At 36.9% G+C, this 24595-nt stretch overlaps 1 protein-coding gene across 20 annotated transcripts in view; it reads right to left on the reverse strand.

Annotated features, from left to right (window-relative positions):
* The window catches only part of NAALADL2 (N-acetylated alpha-linked acidic dipeptidase like 2), a 1621055-nt gene that overhangs the window by 1131882 nt on the left and 464578 nt on the right, over positions 1-24595 (reverse strand). The window contains exon 1 of one of the 20 annotated variants that reach the window (XM_049867794.1): positions 19591-23861. The exons of the other annotated variants lie outside the window; for them this stretch is intronic. Within the exon in view, the coding sequence (XP_049723751.1) occupies positions 19591-19612 (22 nt within the window). The 5' untranslated portion in view covers positions 19613-23861. Of the gene's footprint in view, positions 1-19590; positions 23862-24595 lie in introns of those variants that run through there. 20 annotated transcript variants of the gene reach the window in all.

Consider the following 24595-nt stretch of genomic DNA (forward strand, 5'->3'; position numbering starts at 1 on the left):
AAAGTAACATTTGAGCAAAGACTTGAAGGGAGTTAGCCAAGTGGATATCTGCAGGTAGAATAATTGAACATACTCTGAAGGCAGATATATTAGCACTTCTCAATGGACTAAATGGAGGTTGTGAAAAGAGATCATTTTTTTTTTTTTAGGTTGACCCACTGGCAAGATGCGGTTACTACCAACTGAGATGTGAAATTCCAGGGTGGGTTTGGAGGAGACCACCAGAAATTTAGTTTAGTTTGACATGTCTACTTAATGTCCAGGTAGATATTGTGAAAGGAACCCTGGTGGCACAATGGTTTATCACTCGGCTACTAACCAAAAGGTTGGTGGTTTGAACCCACCAGAGGCTCCACAGGAGAAAAGTCTGACAATTTGCTCCCATAAAGATCATAACCTGGAAGACCCTATTGGACAGTTCTACTCTGTCACGTAGGATCACTATAAGCCAGAATTGACTTGACAGCATACTATAACAACAATTGGCAATATGGCTCTAGGGTTCAGCTCAAGAGAAGAAATGGAAAATTGAGAGCAGTTAGCATAGAGATGATATGAGATAATTAAAATGAGGAAGGGAAGTAAAGAAGAGGGCCAATGGCTCATCCCTGGAGAGTACAACTCCAACATTAAGAGGTCAGGTAAAAGTGGAAAAACAAGTAAAGGAGACTGGCAAAGAGCAACTAGTGAAACAGAAAGAAAATGTGGTACCATAAGGCCAAGGGAACTCACGGGATAGCCATGAGTTGGAATCAACTCAAGGACAACTAACACAACAAAAGCTGAGGTGAAGAAAGAAGGAAAGAGTGATCACCCCGTCACATGTTGCTCAGAGATCAAAGGATTGAGAATTTAAAAGTAACTAGTGACTTTGATAAGAGTAGTTCTGGTGAATGATCAGAGAAAATCTTGATGGGAATGGGTTTGAAAGAGGAAGGGAAAAATAGGAGGCATGAAGCAGGGACAATTATTAAGGGAATTTTGCTACAAAGAGGAGTAAGGGGGAAAAAAAAGAGTGATTACAGCTGGTGTAGGAGAAGTGAGGCCAAGAAAATTATGATTAACCTATTATTCACTTAAATTTAGAAATGTAGATTTTTAAATCCTTTGAGGCAAAGTAATCATAAAGAATATCTTTCTAGATTTATAAAAATCCAATAATCAAAATTTAAAAATCACACAGAAAGTAGTTCACCTCAAGGGGGAAAAATGCAACTAAAATAACATTCATATTATGAGACCATACCCAGAAGCCACTTAATATATACATTAAAGACAAGGTCACTGAAAACCAGAACATGATTTTTTTTCGACTTTCAGATGGGAGACCTTATTGTGCTATCTACAGTGAAGGGGATTAACTAGGAAATCTGGCTTTGAGAAGATTAAGGAGCAAAATTGGGTTTCTTCTTTATCTTTGCAATTAAAACTATCTATAGTCAAGGTGTTCCTCAATAAAATAAACTTAGCTTACTTATTCTCCATGTCAAATTAACAAAGAAGGTTACGGTAACTAAAGAAGGACATATATTTGGGAAAGAAAAAATGTCTTCAAAGCCTTCTTTGTGTACTGGAAAGCTATTTATGCTTCTATAAATGCATATTAAAAAAAAAAAAGCTGTTTTGGTCTCTCCTATGCTGGGAAAGCTGTAAAATCTTTATGGTACATACCTACATATAACTTTATCTAAATATTATTACAGAGATTGAAGAAAGACAGTAATTCAGAATTTTATATAAACATTGGAGGCCACACAACACCATGGTAAAGCAAGGCATTGGCACATTGAGTTTTCTTCTTTATTCCACATCTTCTTTCAATAAAAAGGAAAAAAAAAAAAGCAGACACACGGCTCTTCTTTAACTGGCTATTTTTTTATCCTTTGTGTCTTCTGAGGTACAATAATTCTGAGAAAGAGAGTCAGGCATCAGACACGATGTCTTTAAGGAACAGCAGAAGGAGGATGGTAGGGAGAAACCAGCTGGCTGCAGTGCACAGGGACAAAAAGAAAAGAGCAGCAGAATGGAAAAAAAAAAGTTTCTTTTTTTTTTTTTAACTTGAGCTTATTACCAAAAACAGCAAATTCTGAGAAGAATGAAGATAGCCAGGAAACCCTGGTGACGTAGTGGTTAAGTGCTACGGCTGCTAAACAAAAGGTCAGCAGTTCGAATCCACCAGGTGCTCCTTGGAAACTCTATGGGGCAGTTCTACTCTGTCCTATGGGGTCGTTATGAGTCGAAATCAACTCGACAGCAACGGGTATAGGTAAAGAGAGCCATTTCATCCCTATAAATGGATTAAACAACAATCACAGATAATAAAAAATAGGTGCAGAATAACAGGAGTCACTTCATCCTAGGAAGCAAAATCTGTAAAACAAAGTGGTTTCAAAAACCTAACCCGAAACAATGTTTTTTGCAATGTTTTGGCTTTTTCACAGAAACAGACCCTGTCAAGCCATGTTAAGCAGTTTGAGATGTCTGAGCTATAAATTTTCTCAAAGGACAATAAATTGACACTTTGGCAAATCCCAAACAATAGATCCATTAAGATGAAAAAAAAAAAAAAAAACTCAGAAAAAAATACTGTAACTAAAATATAGAAATCTTTCAGGATGAAATTTGTTTATTTTTGAAGATTAAGTTATGCCTATACATTTTATCAATTATATAAGTTTATACACCCAGGGTTAATTGCAAAGCTGTTTAAAGTAAGACACGAGGTAACCAAATTTGAGAGGTTCACTATGTCACTTTGTGCTCTTCTACAAGTATATTTCATGTCAAATGGATACATAGAACTCTAGTATTTGAATAGTACGGCTTTTGTTTTGGAAGTTTCCTAAACCACAAGTCTCCTCTATATCATCCCTAAATAGTGGTTATTCAATTTATATTGGAATATATTCTATTTATAGGGAATTCAGTATCATATGATACTGAGTCTACTTTGTTATGAAGGAAAAAAAATCATGTCATCTTTAAACTATACAAAACTCCTCCTTTATTCAGTTAAAATCTCTTGCCTTATAGCTACTGTCTATTGATCTTAGTACTATCTGCTTGGCAATTTTACTTAACAATTCTGTTCAATATTCTACATTACAGGTATTCAATTACTTTAAGATAGAAAGCGAAGAGGGCTTGAAGCACTTACTGATGAAGATCAAAGACTGCAGCCTTTGGTATGGATTACACCTTAACATAAAACAAAAAATATATACATTTTCTAGAAATAAAATATTTCTATACAAAATATATGGGAATAAGGAAACCCTGGTGGCATAGTGGTTAAGTGCTACAGCTCTTAACTAAGAGGTCGACAGTCGGAATCCACCGGGCGCTCCTCGGAAACTCTAGGGGGCAGTTCTACCCTGTCCTATAGGGTCACTATGAGTTGGAATTGACTCGATGGCAGTGGGTGGGAGGGCTGAAAAGTAAGAGTCAAAGTAGAATCCTAGAAGGGTGTGTAAGAAAGGCTCCTATCCAAAATATCTCCCCTCAGGCAAGCTCACAAAAGATGGTTGTTAAAACACAATATAAGAGAGGACGGTGATAAATCATTAATGCAGACAATAGAATTGGTTTAGCTGTAAAGAGTCTAATGCTATGGAATTTCAGGTATGACCAACATATGAGGAAAAATTAGCAATTAGGAAGGGGGAATAGAAAGACCCCAAACTCAAAAAACCAAACCCACTGCCATCGAGTCAATTCCAACTCATAGCAACCCTATAGGACAGAGTAGAACTGCCCCATACAGTTTCCAAGGATTTCCTGGTAGATTCGAACGGCTGACCTTCTGGTTAGCGGCTGTAGCTATTTACCACTATGCCACCAGGGTTCAACAATGTTGAAATCTTAACAGACATCATATATGTAATATTTCTGAAGGACACAGAGCAGATGCTAGCTATCACACCAAATATGTATCTCCTACTATGCTTGAAGTTCTAACATTACAAATATTTCAATACAATTTACTACGAATAATTGTATTGGATCATTTTATGCCAAAGTATCACATGAAGATTTTGTGATAGGAGGGACAGAGTGGAAAGGAGTGGTTAGGCATGCAAGAAAGGAAAACGTAGCAAACCAGTCAAAGAGTAAAAACAAAAGCAAATTTCAAGTATTTCATAATTATTTTCACTAGGTCCTATTTCTTTCATTGTTTTACTCTGAAGGAACCATAGAACACGTATCCAAATCCTATTCATTACCTTTCCCTAGCTTTGCTCATACAATAATGGAGAAGCACAATGCTTATTCAATTTTTGTGCAAAATGTATCATGCTGCTAAAGTCTAAGGTTATTTGTGCTACTGATTATTACTTGATCACATAAAATGAATATATGGTACACATTACAATGTACATGATGAAAACAAACAGTTGAAATATTAGGTTTCTGTGCAGGCCTCAAAATACATATTTTGCTTTTCCCAAAATATCACAGACATTTGAATTTCATTCCTATCTACCTTTCAAAGTTTATTAGAAACAAGGAATTTTAAAAGTTAAGGTATTATATAAGCATTACAGAGGTATATTTATTTCCCTTATGCATTTATTTCCACATTAAAAATATGGATGGCACTTTCACATTTAGTTTTAACGGTCCATGTGAAATGAAGAATAGGCAAAGAATCTCACCTTCTCCTCACTGGCCATATATTATTTTAATTCGAGATTGCCTTTAAATGCTGGTCAGAAATGCAGAAAATTCTTTCACATTATAAATTTAATACTGTAAATAATGGTTAGTTTGGTCATAAATTAAAGGACATTCTTTTTTTTTTTCCCCCTAGACAATAAGGCATATTTCTGTTTCTCTAAGGGAAAGTTACTATGTCTCAACAGGAATATATTAGACATCAAATGAATTGTATGATTGTAGATAAACAAAAAGGTTTAGAGATTATCTTAATGCTATTAAATTTATGGTTTCCTTTTAAAATTTGATAAAATCTATACACCCTTTCTCTAAAAAAAGTCCATGAACATTAAAATCTTCAATCTGTGGTTCTGTGGACTGGTGGTCCATATCTATCCTGAATTTCTATGTAAATGTTTGTGTGCATGTACAGGTAAACAACTATGTTATTCACCATCTAAAATCTACTTTTTTGACTTCTGCTTTTTGATCATGTCTGAAATTTAGTGAGCAAGGCAATGAAACTAACATCAAATTTATTTTTGTCACATTTAAAGTAAATTGGGCACCCTAGAACCTGGAAGATTGACAGTGAAGGTTAAAGGTGTTCTTAAAATGAATTGGATAGAGTTGGATTTTTCCCTGCCCCCGATCATGAATTTTAACAAACCAGGCCCTCACAATCCTCCTGGCAGCTGAATGAGTTGTTCAGCAGTCAAAAAAAATCACATCACCCAAGACAAGTGCTTATTGCATCGACTCAGAAATAGGACATTTGTAAAATATTTAAGTAGCAAAAAATAAACACTGCACTGCAATGTAGTTCATTTATGAAACAACTCCCAATCCAGGTTACTTTTCCTCAAGCACTCATCGTCTCAATGATGTTATTACATGCATGTAGATTGTCCTCCCACCCCAGAGCCGTAGGTATAATCACTTGAGGCCAATGCTTACCATGGCATGTCATTCATATAAAACGCCCGCAGTCACATCACATGTTTTGTCAACCTGTACATTCTTAATCGCCTTGCTGTGCACCTGCTGCAATGCAACCTGTCAATTTGGCAGAGAAGAGGGCCAGAAATCCCCATGCAGCCTTCTTGTCCACTATGCAAGTATTTTAACTTGGCATATTAAGTATCAGTAGGGAAGACTGAAGTCAAGAGGCATTGGTGTTATGTTCTCATACAGGAGCAAATTCATGAGAGAATCTGGTGCATTCCACAAAAGCAGCTCACCCAAGCTGTGGTTAACATCTGTGCCATGATAAGACTCATGTGCAATCTAGTGAATGGGCACAATGCCTCGGTTATATAGGTATTAATATGATGAGCTGAAGTAAAAATGTACCATTCAGTTTAAAATTTAGCTAATAATCAGTGGGCTGTAAACATGTTTTATACTAGCCCAGAAAAAACAATTTAGCACTCAAATAACCTAATGCCATCAAGTTGATTCTAACTCTTAGTGACCCTATAGGACAGAGTAGAACCGTACCATAGGGTTTCCAAGCAGTGGCTGGTGGGTTCATACTGCTGACTTTTTGGTTAGCAGCCAAGCTCTTAAACACTGCACCACCAGGGCTCCTATTAGGTACATACTACAAATTAATGTTTGAAATTCACCAAACATACCAATAATGCCAGCATGCCTTTGTAAAGCTGGTTTCTAATCCCTGCAATTCCTTTCCTACTTATTTGACTGGAAAACTTCACATTCTTAAGAACGAAATATCACTTTCTCTGGTTAACTTCCCCACTATTCATTCATTTGCTTCCAGGCAGAATAAATGCTGTTGTGAGAACAAAGAAATAAAGAAAATTCCCAGGATCAGTACCTTAAATATAGTAAGTTTCTCATATATCGTTTTAAAACATAAAATTTTATAAAATGCCTAAATCTCACGATTAATGTATGTTCAGAGGCACTTAACTGTCTAACACAACTTATTCCACATAATCTTGAGTATAGAACTTTGGAGAAAGTTATAATGTGGATCAGAGACAATTGCCACCTACCATCACCTTCCCTCTTCGACACTCACAATTAAAACCCAAAATAAATTTGGAATTTAAAATTTTGCTTCTAACTTGACATGTCATTAAATTGATGACCCTATGATTTATTTTTACCAGACTATAACTGCATTTTGTACCAAAGTTTCAAGGCAAGCTAGATGGTAGCCCCCAAATTAAAGCATAGTTGCAGATAATCACTTTTCTGTTAAAAAAAAATCACACACACATACTCAACTACAGACTTACATATGAGTTTTCAAAAATTATATATTGAGTTCTAATTTAATTAGTTATATAAAACTAAATTAAGTCAACCAGTGCAAAGGACTGCATCTAGAGTCAATATTCAGGGCATTATATAGATGTAATGCTCAACAGATTCTTTAACCAATGAGTTTAATTACATTGTGGGATAAGAAGAAATGGGTGGGGAAGACAAGGGTGAAGATTAGTACTCATTAGCTCCCTCTGTGACAAGAGTGCCCTATGGCAAGAAAAGTCAATATGGGCTCCCTGCTGATGCTCTCAAAATAGCATCTCTAATGGCTGGGGTTATAAAGGCTACTGAGAGCTCCAAGCTGACAGGACAAGGCATCACGGATCAAAGTTAAATTACCACACCTTTAATTAGATTTTGAAAATTCAACAGGAGGTAATTACATAATGTTTATCAGAGAATTCGGAAGCTCCATAAACAGCACATCCATGTATGTATGTGTATGGTATGTGCGCACACACAAATAAGTGTGCCTTCTGAGGCATTACACTAATGTGAAATACATACACACATATGTACACACACGTGTATACATACACACATGTACACACGTGTGTATATATGTATGTATGTGTGTGAGTGTATGTGTGTGTACATATATATATATATGGATGGGGTTATAAAGGCTACTGAGATCTCCACACTATATATAGGAGCACTGGTGGTGCACTGGTTAAAGTGCTCAGCTGCTAACCAAAATGTCAGCAGTTTGAACCCACCAGCTGCTCTTCGGGAGAAAGATGTGGAAATCTGCTTTTGTAAAGCTTACAGCCTCGAAAACCCTATGGGACAGTTCTACTCTGGCATATAGTGTTGCTATGAGCCAGAATCAACTCAACGGCATATATCAACAACCAACAATTATATCTGTCTCTATCTATCTATCTATCTATCTATCTATCTATCTATCTATCTATCTATCTATCTATCTATCTATCTATCTATCATCTATCTATCATCTATCTATCTATCTATCTATCTATCTATCTATCTATCTATCTATCTATCTATCTATCTATCTATCTATCTATCTATCTATCTATCTATCTATCTATCTATCTATCTATCTATCTATCTATCCACACCAAAAAACCACTGCCTTCGACCCGATTCCAAGTACTCCTGGTGAATTCAAACTGCCGACCTTTTGTTAGTAGCCATAGCTCTTAACCACTACGCCACCAGAGTTTTAGATAGATAGATAGATAAGCAGATAGATAGACAGACAGATAGGTAGGTAGGTAGATAGATGATAGATAGATAGATAGATGATGGATGGATGGATGGATGGATGGATGGATGGATGGATGGATGGATGGATGGATGGATGGATGAATGGATGGATAGATAGGTCTTTCACATTAGTGTAATGTCTCCCTTAGAAGACTATGAGCTGCAGTTTTCTGTATCTAATTGATTTTTACCTGTACTATTCCTGATACTACATTGATACATAATCATATTTCAATAAACATTTGTTGAATGAAAACACACATAATACTGAACGTAGTACACTTACATTTAAATACAAACCCACTTCAGTTAAATAAATGCTCTAAACTTAAAGGGGTTTATAACTTTCTGAATATGGTGACTGAAGGGGCCTGTGTCCATTTAAGAAGACTAATAGCCAGAATGTTCCTTAGAAGCAAGGATGGGAAGACTTCATCTCACATAGTTTGAACATGTTATCAGGAGAGACTAGCCCCTGGAGAAGGACGTTATGCTTGGTAAAGTATAGGGTCAATGAAAAAGAGGAAGATCCTCAATGAGATGGACAGGCACAGTGGCTGCAACAACGGACTCAAGCAAAGCAATGATTGTGAGGATGGCGCAGGATGAGGTAGTGTTTAGCTGGGTTGTACACAAGGTCACCATGAGTCAGAACCAACTCGATGGTACCTAACAACAACAACAAATGATTATATGAGTCAGACTGACTTGAGTTTGAATCCCAGTTTTACATTTAGCTCCTATGTAACCCTGAGTGACTTAATTAACCTTGCTGAGGCTTCTGTAAAATGGAGAAACTGAGCTATGTCCTCACATGGTGGGTATGAGGCTTAAATCTGGCTACACATGCAACAATGTGTTTATAGCAATGCTCGTCCCTTAATAAAAATGCAGTAAAAAAGAAAAAGTGCAGTAGATAGTATCTATTCTTAGCATCTTCATCATCTTAATAGATGTTATATTTTTATTTAATTTGGGCAGAGTGGGGTTCTAACCCCTATTACTGATTCAAAGATGCAAATTTGTGAAATAATCACGTGTAATATGCTAATCTGGAGAAGCCCTGGTGACTAGTGGTTAAGCACTCTCTGCTAACTGAAAGGTTGGCAGTTCAAACCCACCAGCCACTCTGCGGGGAAAGATTTGACTATCTGCTTCCATATAGATTTACAGACTTGGAAATCCTATGGGGCAATTCTACTCTGTTCTGCAGTGTTGCTATGAGTCAGAATTGACTGGACAGCAATGGGTTTGCTAATCCCAATGTTTACCATTCTAAATTTTTGAGAAGTTTAAAGTGTGAATTTTTTTTTTAAAAGGATAGATTTCCTGCTTAAAACCGAACCAAACCCATCGCCGAAGAGTAGATTCTGACTCATAGTGATGCTATAGGACAGAGTAGAACCCCATTGAGTTTCCAAGGAGTAGCTGGTGGATTAGAACCATTGACCTTTTGGTTATCAGTCGCGCTCTTAACCACTGCACCACCAAGGCTCCAGATTTCCTGCTTAGGCCTTCCTATTCATGTTTTAAAATATTAAAGATAATCAGGAGTACCACCAGGGAATATATTTTCCTTAAAACAAGGTAATTGTTTTCTTAACTCAAATGCTGATTGCTAGTTTCCAGCAGAGAGCTATTTAGAGGAGACAAGTTTTAAGTCTCCTGACATTTGGCTTACTCAGATACAACATAAGAATGTCTCTTACTGTACCTTTGTAGCAACTTTGATTTCTGTGAAATTCTCCATTTTTAGCCTGCATTGCAAACTTTCACTGGCTAAGAAACAAGAAACAACTTTCTGATGCTAGATGCTGAAGATCAATAGCTACTTCCCAAAGTTTATAGCATAATTAAAATGTATTACAGGAATAATTTTCTCTTCAAACCCTAAGGCTAAGCCTAGAATTATTGACTAAGTCAAAGTTACGTGGTGTAACATTTTTTATTATGTTTATGGATAATATAAAGGACTTTATGGCTTTTACATGTAATTTGTTAAGTTGGAAACACTGTAGAGGAAATAGTCTCTGCATCAGCAAAGCATCAATTGTTGAAAAACCTCTTTAAGGTGTATTTTGTAGAGGTAAATCTATATTCCTTTATACTAGTTTGTGGTCACCTAAAACTTCAAGCTGAAGGTTAATGGTCAAAACATTCTTGAATTTAGTAGAACCCATTCACTTCAAACTACTTCTTCAGAGCTTTATCACCTTCAATAAAAGTGCCAAGAATGTAGGTATGATGGAAATATCATAAGGATGTGAGGATAGGACAAGAGGAATTATGATGCACCCAAATAGAAAACAACACGTGCATACATAAAGTTACATGAGTTTTCGGAAAACACAGTAGCCACAGAAAAGCAGACACATGAGCTATAGAACGGATTGGGGATAAAATACCACTCTCAGCAATAAGAAAAATTAACAGTCACTAATTTTTTTAAATTTTTGCTATGAATATAAATGGTAAATATTTGAAATACTCTCCTTGGATATTCTATGGAAAAAAAAGAAAAAAAGTAACTCTTTTAAAATGGCACCCCAGGGAAATATAGTTGTTAAGAAACAGGGGAGTGAGATATTCGTAGTTTTGAATCCTAGCATTGCCACTTACTGGCCTTTAGCAAATGCACATGATATTACTTGTTCTTCTTCTTATTAACGATGATAATAATAACATGTTGTTATGAACCCTTAAGTCAATCACTAATTATTCAAGTGTCCTAAAACCTTAGAGAGGCTAAACATTGATTCCTAACTCATTTTGCTTTCTTCAAACAGCTAAATGAGGGCATGTCCCCAAGGTCTCCCAAGTCTGTCACATGTATGATACATAGCCAGTGGCATATACATGGGTGCTTTCTTAATATTATATATATGAGAAGATACCACTATAAAAACTTATTGGCAGTGAGCTCAGAGTTTTCCCCTGCTTTTTAGAAGCTGGATGGATTTGAAATAAAATGTACTCCCCCCTCTATAGTTCTGCTTTAACCCAGTGGTATGCAACTAGCTGGAACAGGCTACGGTACATGATGAAGCTACCTGCCTAAATATTTCTGAATTGCCATCTCTAGCTAAATATGTGGACAAGTCAATCTCATGCACACATGTACACACAGACACTCACACTCACACAAACTTGCTCATGTCCCTGTGACAAATGATAATAATCAGCCTTTTTTTTTTTCCTGTTGCTTTCCCACATTCACTGACACATTTCTTCAACTTAACTGCAGCTGCAGCCGGTCAATCCTTTTATGTTTCATGGATTTAACACTCCACACGGCCCCACCCTAACCCTTGGCTGGATGAACTCATCCTTCACCGCAAAGATGCAGGCCATTTGGCATGAGTTCCATCACTCACTCTTCTCTGTAACTCAGGGAATCTCATTATACTCACTCTTCTATTCCTCTTTGCAGAAAGAGAAAGCTGTCCTCCTGCTCTTTAAAGTTACTCTAATGGTTCAAGTTTTTATCTTGCTCAGACGCAAGCCTTCTATTTTCAGTATCTTCATTCTCTTCTCACTGAAACTTGGTTTCCACATTAGTGAAATGGGCAAATTATATTTACCTCATGTAACTATTGTGAAATAACCACCTCCTTTGTTCACTCTTCTGTCTTTCACTCCCTAACTATGGTTATTTCCCAGGGTTCAATTATTGAACTTCTACTATTTTAATCCTGCTTACAATTTGATCCTATAATTGATGATCATCATTGCTGATGATTCTCAAATCTGTCTTTTTCTTCAAGTCTCACCTTAATTCCAGGCTGGAAATGCCAAATTCTAGCTACTTGACCCTTGTGTGTCATTTGATACTGTTTACTCTACCATTAATTTCCCTGAAACCCTGTCATCTGCATCTTTTCTCTTTCACATGACCTCTCTCAGTTTCATTATTTCTGCTCACATCTTAGTATTAGTGTTTTCTAAGACCCTATCATCAGTTGTCTTCTCTTCTTACTCCATCAACTATCCTTATGTAATCTCCCCCACCTACAGTGTCATCTATCGCATATGCGTTAAGAATTGCCAAGTCTTGCGGGGATTTGGAGACCATGATTTCAGGGGATATCTAGGCCAACTGGCATAATAAAATCTATTAAGAAAACATTCGGCATCCTACTTTGGTGAGTGGCATCTGGGGTCTTAAATGGCACCAAGCGGCCATCTAAGATGCATCAATTGGTCTCAACCCACCTGGAGCAAAGGAGAATGAAGAACACCAAAGACACAAGGTAATTATGAGCCCAAGAGACAGAAAGGGCTACATAAATCAGAGACTACATCAGCCTGAGACCAGAAGAACTAGATGGTGTGCAGCTACAACCAATGACTGTCCTCTCAGGGAACACAGCAGAGAGTCCCTGATGGAGCAGGAGAGCAGTGGGATGCAGACCTCTAATTCTCGTAAAAAGACCAGACACTTAATGGTCTGACTGAGACTAGAAGGGCCCTGGAGGTCATGATCCCCATGTCTTCTGTTAGTCCAAGACTGGAACCATTCCCAAATAGATTGGACTGGACTATAAGATACAAAATGATATTGTTGAGGAGTGAGGTTCTTGGCTCAAGTAGACACAAAACTATGTGGGCAGCTCCTGTCTGGAGGGGAGATAAGAAGGCAGAGGGGGACAGAAGCAGGCTGAATGGACACAGGAATACATGGTGGAAAGAAGGCGTGTGGTGTCTCATTAGCGGGAGGGCAATCAGGAGTATATAGCAAGGTGTATATAAATTTTTGTAAGAGAGACTACTTGATTTGTAAACTTTCACTTAAAGCACAATAAAAATAATAATAAAAAAGAATTTCCAAGTCTTTCATTTCATCATAGCTCTTTCTCCCAAAGTCTAGACTCATTTTTCCAGTTTAAGCCCTGGACATTTTCTTCTAGATATACCACTTATGGTTCTAAATCATTGTTTAAAACAGTATCATTATATTTCTCTTACCTAAACTATTTCCCATCATACATTCCCTGTCTCAGTTAACAATACTATTCTCTGTTACATAAGCCAGAGACCTATGAGTTTTCTCAACCTCTTCCTCTTTCCTCACTCACACATAAAAACACCAAGTTTAAACCTATTGTCTTTCCGATTCAAACCAGACACAGAAGATGACATGGAATAAGGAACATCATTGCTAATGTCAGGTGGATCTTGGCTGAAAGCAGATAATACCAGAAAGAAATTTACCTATAGTTTACCATCTACACGGAGCAGTCGACTGTGTGGATCATAACAACTTATGGATAACATTGCAAAGAATGAGAATTCTAAAACACTTAATTTGCCCATGCAGAACCTGTACATGGATCAAGAGGCAGTTATTCAAACAGGACAAAGCTGAGTTGTTTAAAATTGGAAAAGGTGTGTGTCAAGGTTGTATTCCTTCACCTTACTTATTCAATCTATAATCTATATACTGAACAAATAATCCAAGAAGCTGGGCTTTGTGAAGAAGAATGTGGCATCAGGATTGAAGGAAGACTTGTTAACAACCTGAGAATGCAGACAAAACAACCTTGTTAGCCAAAGTGAAGACAACCTGAAGTACTTACTGATGAAGGTAAAAGACTACAGCCTTCAGTATGAATTATATCTGAACATAAAGAAAATAAACAACAAACAACATTGTGATAAATGGTGAAAAAATTGAAGTTGTCAAGGATTTCATTTTTCTTGGATAAACAATGCCCATGAAAGGACGAGTCAAGAAATCAACCGGCATGTTGCATTGGGCAAATCTGTGGCAAAAGGCCTCTTTAAAGTGTTAAAAAGCAAAGATGTCACTTTGAAGAATAAGGTGTGCCTGATCTAACCAATAAAAAATAGTATCTTCAATTACTTCATATGCATGCAAAAGCTGGACAGTGCAAAACGAAGACCAAAGAAGAATCTACACATTTAAATTATGGCGTTGGAGAAGGATATTAAACATGACTGCCAGAAGAATAAGCAAATCGGTCTTGGAGGAAATATAGTCATAATGGTCTTATTAGCGATTCTTCATCTCACTTACTTTGGACATGTCATCAGGAAAGACCAATCACCAGAGGAAGACATCATGCTTGGTAAAAAAGAGGGTCAGTGAGAAAGAGGAAAACCCTCAATGAGATGGACTGACACAGTGGCTTTAACAATGGGCTTAAACGTAGCAACAATTGTGAGGATGATGCAGGACCGGGTAACGTTTCGTTCTGTTACACATCAAGTTGCTATCAATTAGAGCCAACTTAATGGCACCTGACAACAACAACATCTCTCCAATTTCTTTTCTTCAAATTCCACTATTATTACATCAACTCAGTTCTTCATCACTAGGAGATGATGGACAAGGGTAAGGATGGAGGTGAAGATTAAGATAATTGTTATATGATGATGGTGGTGGTGGTGTGGAGGCAAATATTTATGGAGCGTGTACAATCTGCCAAGGACTACTACAAGTGTTTGGCATGTATTATTTCATTTAATCTTTACAATCACCCAATGAAGAAAGTATTATCATCACTCTCATTTTACAGATGGGAGAACTGAGGCACTGAAATCAAAGAACATGCCCAAAGTGAAACAGCTAGCAAAAGACGGAACTGAGACATGAACCTCCTAATTGGTTACTCTGCCTTCCAAAATCTCCCTATCTCAATATAACCTTCTTATTGCCATCAGAGATTCTTGGTAAAGTATCAGTACAATTCTGTCTTTCTACACTTTAAAAGCTATCAATGACCTTAGCAAAGCACAAAAGGCTGTCTGTTGTTTGTTGCCAATCTAACTTTCCAAACATTCTTCTCAACTATTTTAACGGCAATCCACTTTGAGACTTTTGCAAAATTCATGAAAAGGAGATAACAGTAGTATATCCCTAATAGTGTTTTGAGAATTAAATGAGAAAAATGCATGAAAACTAATTTGCAGTGACTGATATAACTATCAATATAATTACATGACTACCTTTTTCTAAGAACTGAGAAATCATCAAAGGCACGTCTAGAACAATTATGGTAAAATAAACCACAGTGAACAAAAACACTGGTACCCAGATGCCTCAGTGTTACTTCAAATGCAATGTATTGTAATTACTTCAAATGTAATATATTCAACTAATATTTTTTCCCCCTCAAAATAATCTCTGCTACCCCTCACAACTGACCCAGTAGTTACAGCAGATATACACCCAACCATCAAAGCCAGTACTGCAGCATCATGTTGGAATCCTCCCTTACAAATGAGCCTCCCATAACCAATGAGCATCACCCCTTTTAATTCTACCATTAGTAGAAAATGGTACCTTAAAATTCTGTAGCTTCGAGTTTCATTTGTTCCCTTGCCTTTTGATAAATCGACTGCCTGTAGAGTCATCTAGGTAACCCCAGCCAAAGTTACTGCAACACAGTACTAGAAGAAATACAGACAAACAAATACCACCTTCGATCATCTAGAATAAAGAGACTTCCGCCAACTATTATTCTTCTAGAACAAGTTATCTTTCAATTTTAAGAGTATTTTTATTTGCCAATGTTTTAAGTATTTTGTTTTGACCGTATTAAGCAACTGTTACTTTATGTTCAACTAATTTCCATGATACAATAAATGTAAATTGCATGGACACATAGGAATAATATATGCATTTTATCTATGTTTTTCTGAGCATTGTACACTTATTGAAAACCTAATATGTGTTACATATGGTTTTAGGCACTAGAGATACAGCAGTCAACAAGCTAGACAAATTCTCTTACCTCAGGAAGAGAGCATTTTATTGTAGGGAAATAGGCAATGAACAAATATACACACAAAAGAAAACGTCCCATGATAAGACATTAAAATAATGAAAATCAGGTGTTAAGACAGAAAATGGCTGCGTTAGTTTGGAAGTCTAGGGAAGGCATCACTGGGGTTATATTTAATTCAATAACTGAATGACAAGAGGGAACAAACCACATGATGGTCAGCAGGAACAACTTTAGTACACAGAGATCTTAAGGAAGGGATCGTCGTGTGTTTGTTGGAGGAAAAGAGAGAAGGCCAAGATTGTTGAGGAGCCCTGGTGGTGCAGTGGTTAAGAGCTCAGCCACTAACCAAAAGGTTGGCAGTTCAAATCCACCAGCCACTCTTAGGAAACCCAACGGGGGCAGTTCTACTCCAACTATAGGGTCTCTATGAGTTGGAACCAACTTGATGGCTCCTAATGACAACAGTAAGTTTCTTGCCTTAAATTTACTAAATTAAGCAATGCTAGTTAACTCCCCTTCTTCATTTCCGTGATTAAGAAGATAAACTATTTACTAACCAACCAATTCAAGTACCTGAATGTCATGTGAAGCTACCTCTCCAGAGCATTCAGTGACCTCCACACCTATGTTATTGCAGATCATGTCACTAAGTCACATACAAGCCTTTTGATAAATATATTTTCCTAATTAGTAATTCTAAGAAATAGAAGCAATACTGTGGATTTTGTAATCTAGAAAAAATGATGCCCAAAAGAAATCAATATAGGTCAAACAAAGGGTAGGGTAGAAAGAGCATAAAATTTGATTCTAAAACTGAATAAGAAATCAGACTCGAGAATGAAAACAGTATTATTTTCTTATTAAAATTTTCTTTTTCCCCTCAAATTCTTATTTACTTGGATTGAAAATATAAACTTAAGGCAACATCATCACTTCAATGTATCTGAAGGTCATGGATTAAAGTCTTTAACATAGGTTCACAACACAACATGAATATAATTTATGCCAGTGCACTCTTCTTTATTCTTACTCTCTATGCCCCCTTCAAATGTGTTATAGTGACTGTACTGAGCCATTCATTTACCCAAAATGAATGCACAACACCTATATAAAATCCAGCAGGAACTCTGAGACACTTGAATAATATCTTATGCTTATAAAATACAAATAGCTGCCTAATTTTCCAAACAATCTATTTTTAGGTTCTGAACTTTAATAGTGGGAAAAATTATGCAAATATTTATTAATAAGTCTTTTCCTTTCCTTTTATTTTCAGATTTATTTAACATTTGAAATTTTTTCTGAGTAAATTTTTTTTCCTGAAAAACATCCCGTAGGATGGTCCAACAATTTTAAGAAGCTCAAAATAAAATCATCTGTGACAAGATTCTAAGATGGCAGAACATGAATTTATTCTGAGTTAAATAATACTACCTTCCTTATCTCTGTAACTTTAAATTTATTTCTTACTGTTGCCTCATAAAAACACTCTGTTCTACTTGGTTCTGTCTGCTGTAATCTATAGACGCTATTCTGATTTCTCTATCACAATGCTAATCAAGAACCTCTGTGTCTTGGAATAACTGCCACATTTTCATATCATTTGAGCATCATAAATCTTAAAACCAATTTCTTTCTTTTGGCTGTCAGGAAGCTTGGAACCAAATTTTTGACCTGTTTGTTGTATACAAACTTTAACTGGTACTGTATTATTCTATACTTAATTTTTGTCCTATGTTTACTTATTTGTAGGCTATTGCAAAGCAGAAAATTTTGGAAACTGCTTTTTGCTTTCAAATAAGAGAAGAAAATAAAGTAAGCAAATGCATGGATGGACACAATTTTTATGCCTTGTCTCTTCTGTTCTTTGAACCAGATTTTCTTTCTTGTGGCCACTTACTCTGGTTTATTAATCTTTCCTGAGTCAGTTCAAATCATATCTTTTCTATGAAACTCTCTATAAATTTCCAGATTCGTTTTATAAAATCTTAGGTACCTATCTGTAGTTCTAAGAATATCAAAAATTCAAAAGTGGAAGCACCTTCCCCATTTTATTTCTCCATCTCTGAAAACTGCCACCAGGAAATGTGGATGTGATGACAAATTTTTCAAGATTTATCAATAGTTTAAGGAAGATGAGACTTGTCTGTGATTGCAATAAGGATCCATAAACAAAAAGGAAAATAAAGCACAGTCATCCTTCAATCTTGTCCGCTTCTCATGCACTGTTTTCAAAGGAGCTCACTTTTAAGAAAACAAAGGAATCGCAGAGATGGAATAGACTTCAAGAGTTTAATCAACTCTCAAAATGAATCATTCACCAAGGCCTGGAGTCACCCAGCTAAGTCAGTTGTGTTATTTAACAGGTGCACACACACAACATGTGCACGTTGATATGAATTGCATTAAATTCAGTAGCTGAATTTTCAAAGCGTTTCTCTTCTGGGCTTTTTTATTTTAGTAGATATGATTTTACATCTATCCTCTACGTCACACTCAATTTTTTTGGTACATGATACACAGTTTTCAAGGTACTGCTCCAGGCTTAAAGAAGACAGGTAAACTGTCTTTCCATATAAATTACTGAAGGTGTTTATGAATGTGCCTTCCAAAGTGCTCAACACTGGAGATGGTTATACTTACCTATCAACAGTGCAACAAAATAGCCCTGTCTAATAAAACAATTTACACATACTTTTCCTAAGAGAGATTAGAAGCTTAAAGTATCAACTAAGCTCAATGTCCTTTTCTGTTTTCATCCTAATATTATTTTCTTTGCATTTGTGTCAGTTGTTTCTTTTTCCTTCGCTTATTTATCAAGTGTAATAGATTCCAATAATAAGTCAAGTAAATGCTTAGTTAGTAATCTCCCGCCCCCCAAAAAAAAACTGTGTTACAAAGAAAGTTGGCTTACTATCCTACCAGTTAGCTAAATTTGTTTAAACTCTTTCCAAAACCCCGAGAACAGGCACACAATGTAATAATTACATGGTGTTTATATACATATAATCATCAGATTATTACTGCACCCTGTTTCATTTTTTTACGAAAAAAGGAAGCAGATTCAAAGACTGAGCCAGTCTTTTAAATACATGGAAAAAAAATTAATTGCACCATTAATAATAGTGTTTAAACAATCAAGTCATCCTGTAGGTATGTATCACCTTTTCTTCAAGAAGATTTTACACTGACTTTATTTTTTTTTTTAATTCAAACTTGAAATGTTTCCCCTTAAAACAATTTCCATGTTATAAAATATCATTTTAGTCAAAGGGGATTAAACTGCACCTTTCAGACCGTTTAAAAGTCTGGAACAAATTCTACATTTCAAAGTGTTTGCGAATTGGCCTCTCTCTCAACAGCAAGTTTTAACTAACCACCATGTTGAAACCAGCTTAATTTCACGTTCCATTCAAGTACATTGCTCACTATGTTATTTCTGATAAGGTAAAGATACTACTTCCATTTATAAAGGCAAGAAAAAAGAACTTCAGCTCAGTTATGGTGATTTTACTATTTTTTCTAATTTACTTCAGATTTCATCTCCTAATCTCATTTGTCTGCACCAAGGAATCTCTGCCTTGTACCTGAGAAATGTCCCCAAGCCCAACTTCACATACACCTTTCCCTAGCCCGTTTAAATCAGACTCACCTGGGATTTCAGGCCTTGACATTCTCTGCAATGTTATTTGCTCCAAAAGTGCTTGATTTTATTCTTAGGTCTATGAGACCTCTCCAGCAGAGCACCTGGTAGTTTCAACTCCAAAATGCCCTGTTACTTCAATATCTACATTTCAACTCCAAAATGCCTCAGGTCTTCAACTGTTAGCACCTCCCATTAAGGGCTATTGTAGACCTTTCGACTGCAACACTGATGGATTAAATAAGAGTTTCTTGCATTTCCTTAATTGAGAATGCTGTTAAAGTTCTAGAGGCCGAAAAGGAAGAGTTGCAAACTGGTTAGTCCTCTTTGAGGTTTTAGAATGATTTCAAGGCACTCACAGGCATGGCTGAGGTTGATGAATGCAGAGATATTTTTCCCACCACAGAAAGTAAACATGCACACTGAACCAGTATAACAGGTTAGAGGATACAGTACTATTGCCCTTGGGCTGCAACTTAGAAGCACAGACACTTAGGCACCTTTCTGCTTAGACTTTTTTTTTTTTTTTTAACTTTTACTACTGAAATGGAACACATATGATTCCTAAACGTGATGATTCTATCTTGAGAAACATCCAGTGCATGTGGCTATGGGCTTCCAAGCTGAATTCTCCTGCTTGGGATGGAATTTAAGCAAATGTCTTAAAAGCCAAGGTAGCGTTGAGGTAATTGCTAGAAAGTCCAGGCCTGGGTGGACCCGTCCCATAATAGGCTAAATAGACACTGGAATTCATATGTTCTTGTTTTAAAGACCATAAGTAGAGAAACTAAAAATAATATCAAGACAGAAAGCCTTTACAAGACTTTCCACTTTTGAAACAGGAAAGTGTCTCTAGAAAATAATGTGCCAAATCCTCCATCAAAATATAGTGTATTATGTGAGTACAGTACTTGGGTGGTGCAAACGGTTAGTGCCCTTGGCTGCTAATCAAAAGGCTAGAAATGTAAATCCACCCAGAAGCACCTTGGAAGAAAGGCCTGGCAATCTAGTTCTGAAAAATCAGCTTTGAAAACTCTACAGAATACAGTCCTACTGTGATACACATGGGGTTGCTGTGAGTCAGAATCGTCTTGATGGTAACTGTTTTTTTTTTTTTTTTCTTGTTGTTTGTTTATTATGTAAGTACACAATAAATGACCTTGGGAAGCTAAGGAGGTGTCATGGATTGAATTATGTCCCCCAAAAATGTGTGTATCAATTTGGCTGGGCCATGATTCCTGGTATTATGTGATTTTCCTATATGTTGTAAACCTTGCCTCTATGTCGTTAAATGAGGGAGGATGGGTAGCAGTTATGTTAGTGCAGCAGGACTCAATCTACAAAACTGGATTGTGTCTTGAGGCAATCTCTTGAGATTTAAAAGTGAGAAGCAAGCAGACAGACGGGGGACCTCATACCACCAAGAAAGCAGCAGCAGAAGCCAAGCACATCCTTTGGACCCAGGATCCCTGCACACCTGAGAAGCTTCTCGACCAGGGGAAGATTGAGGACAAGGACTTTTCCTCCAGAGCCAACAGAGAGAGAAAGCCTTCCCCTGGATCCAAAACCCTGAATTTGGACTTTTAGCCTCTTTACTGTGAGGAAATAAACTTCTTTGTTAAAGCCATCCACTTTTGGTATTTCTGTTATAGCAGTACTAGATGACTAACACAGGAGGAGACCTGGATTATGTTAACTAGTTCATGAGACCCAGGACAACTTTCTTACCTTCATGAAGCCTCTGTGTACTGCTCTACAAAGTTAAGACATTGGACCTGAGACCCTCTCAGCTCATTTCTAGTTTGAAAATGTTAAGATTCTTGAGATTTTTTTTTTCCCTCTAATTCTGACAACCAAATTCTCCTTCAGAGGGTGTTGGTGAAGTGTTCCCTCCTCCCACTGATGGCTATCTAGAGCTGGCTCTGCATTCCACAGGGTATAGCCAACTCTCAGAAGTTTTTTTTTTTCTTTTCCCCCTGAGCTCTAAACTTTTGTATCCTTTACAGTAGAGTTTTCCTAGATCTAGAGAACTAAAAGGAAACCCTGGTGGAGTAGTAGTTAAGTGCTATGGCTGTTAACTAAAATGTCGGCAGTTCAAATCTCCAGGTGCTCCTTAGAAACTCTATGGGGCAGTTCTACTCTGTCCTATAGAGTTGCTATGAGTCGGAATCGACTGGACGGCAATGGGTTTGGTTTGGTTTTGGATTTAGAGAAGTAAGAAGTACTGGGGTTGGAAAAAGAGCTGTGATTAGAAACTATCCAAAACGGCTAACCAGCTGTTGCCTAGGCAGCCTACATGAGTAGGGTCTGTTGAGCAGCCCAGGGGAAACAAGGTTGTTCTTGCATGAAACTCAAATAATTCTTACTTAAATAATCCCAAGGGTGAATTAACTTATTGTTCACAGTTTATCACTTACTTAGTTAATTATTGTTTAATTAGTTTATTAGTTTACAAAGAGGTAGGTAGTCTAAACAGGTTTTGACCAAGAAGAGAAAGGAAACAGAAAAAGCTCATGAAGACTAGGTTCCTGAGGTAGGAGAGTCACAGGGGGTAAGGTCCACAGCCAGAGAGAAACAGATTCTTTCCCTGTTTTATGATTCTGACTAGGGCCTACTTGGCCTGTTAATAAGAATCCTGGGAGAAACAGAAAATTCATGTTCTTCTTAGCAGAGAAGAGGAAAGGGTACCCAAGGGTACACTATGAAGAAATCTTAGCCTAAAGCATGTTCCAGGTAAGCTGCCTACCAGGAAGGGGGCTGCTACTCTCACGCCATTCCAGACATGCCTTCTCCACCAGGGTCACAGGCTGATGGATGCCACTCAGTGTACTTGTGAGTTTGCAGATAGCATACAAGGAAGCCATGTTCCCTTTCCTCAACAAATAATGGTGCTAAGGAAGTACTTGCCCCCATTCCTTAGGCCATATTACTTATAAAATTTTATTTATATATTTTCAAAATTAGGAAAAAAAATTCTCATATTCTAGCCTATTCCAGATAATCTACTTTTCAAATTCTGAGACTATCTCTGTGAGATTACTTTGTCATTGGGACTCAAAGGGAGACATTTCTTTTTCCATTTGAACAGATAATTGAGGTATGTTCACATTGAACTGAAGATAACCTTGGAAAGACTTTACTTGCATTCAGGAGAAAATGGGTTCCCAACACGATTGTTACAAGAGGCGGGATCACCTTGTAAGAAGCAATTTGGCCTTTGTTCCTGAGAGCCCTGAGGGCAGATGGTTACTAAGGGCCCAGTATGATTAAGCTCAGGAGATGCCATCTATCATGGTCATGTTGCCAAGCCAATAAAATCTCTGAGCTCTGAGGCACAGATGAAGTTTCCAGCTTGGTGACCGTTCATGGGAAGGTAGTGCATCTTCTTTGGGACTAGAAAACTTTGTGTTAGGACCTCTCCCAGACCTTACCCTATGTGTCTCTTCACTTGTATCTTTTTTTGTTATATTAAAGCTGTTATCGCAGGTATGGTGTTTCTTGTGAGCTCTGTGAGTTGTCCTAGCATATTATCAGACTCAAAGGAGGAGCCAGCCAGTCTGAAGCAGAGGGGGTCATATAGACCCTCAGGCTTACAGCTGGTACCCTGAGGAGGTGGAAAAAATCCTCAGGTTTGGGGCTGGTTGGTCTAAAGTGAGGGGAGTCATGTGGATTCCCAAGCCTGTAGCTGGTACCTGCTGACCCAACCCCCATGACAGAAGATGAGAGAGATAAGGGCTGTGTGGGCAGCTGCAGTCTGAACTGAAAAGGGAAGAGAAGCTGAAATCTTCAAATGATGCAGTTTGCATGTGGGGTGAGATTTACTCCACTATACAATTTGGGATCAGAAGTGAGTGATCTTAGTCTCCCTGGACTGGTTTGCACAATTGGCGCTGAGCTGGGTTAAATAGAGAGATGCCTGATGACACAACTGGGAACATGAACTGTTGATAGCATAGGAGCTTCACTATCTTGGGAAGAGTCAATCAGCCCCTTAGCCCCCTGTTGTAAAAATGGCTCAGATATCTAAAAGAAATGGCACTAAAATAAAAAATCTTTGAAGATATCTATGGTTAGCCTCCAACCTGTGACTAGAGACAGCCTAGTGAATTTAGGCAATCTAGATATATAGTCTTAGAAAACCATTTTTCAAAGTACACGACGAAGCTCTAAGGAAAATCTATCATTTATCCTCATAGCCAAAACAGTAAAATCACTTCTCTATTTAAAATACGATACATAGGATTTGAATATAGTCGTTTCTATTAGAGAACATTCATTTGTAAGCAGGGTTGATAATTACTATTGTTTCAATGAACTTTGGGGTCTTTTAATAAATACTGGTAAGTCAAAGGCAAAATTAAACAACATTTTAAAATGTTTTTTTCATTTACTGTGATCATTTTGAAACAAAATTTCTGTTCCATAAAGGAAACATTCAATAAATGAACACCCCAGGATATATCTTGATTCATTGTATAAAATGTTAAACAAACTTATCAAAATCTCTTACTTTCACTCATACAAATAAAACTGAAAATTATCCCTGCAGTACTTTTCTTTATAATTTAAAAAAATCCAGAAATAATTTAAACCAACAACTGAAGTACCTTCATTTCTCATGAACTCTGATTATTAGGTTCCTTTAATAATCTTAATGTAAATACAACAGAATGGAAGCATTTCAATATTCTAAGAAAAAAGATCTAAACTATTTGCAGACCTACCAAGGATACATTTCAACTCAGATAAGATCAGAAGAAAACAACACACTCCTTATGGAAAAATTTTTCATAGAGAACACCAAGGAAAATACTCTGGAATAGAACTGATTTCACAATTGTTCCCCATCTAGCGAAGACTCACGGATCTAGGCACATTGTTTCCTTAATTAAACCATGATATTCGAATTATTCATTTTAGCACTTGTTTTAAATTGTGTGCATGTTTTTCTGATATACACTGATGATTAATTCTGAAAGTATTTGCAGTTTCATACACATATTTGGGTTGGAGG

The sequence above is a fragment of the Elephas maximus genome, chromosome 23 (genome assembly GCF_024166365.1).
Source record: "Elephas maximus indicus isolate mEleMax1 chromosome 23, mEleMax1 primary haplotype, whole genome shotgun sequence".
Classification (NCBI taxonomy): Eukaryota; Metazoa; Chordata; class Mammalia; order Proboscidea; family Elephantidae; genus Elephas; species Elephas maximus.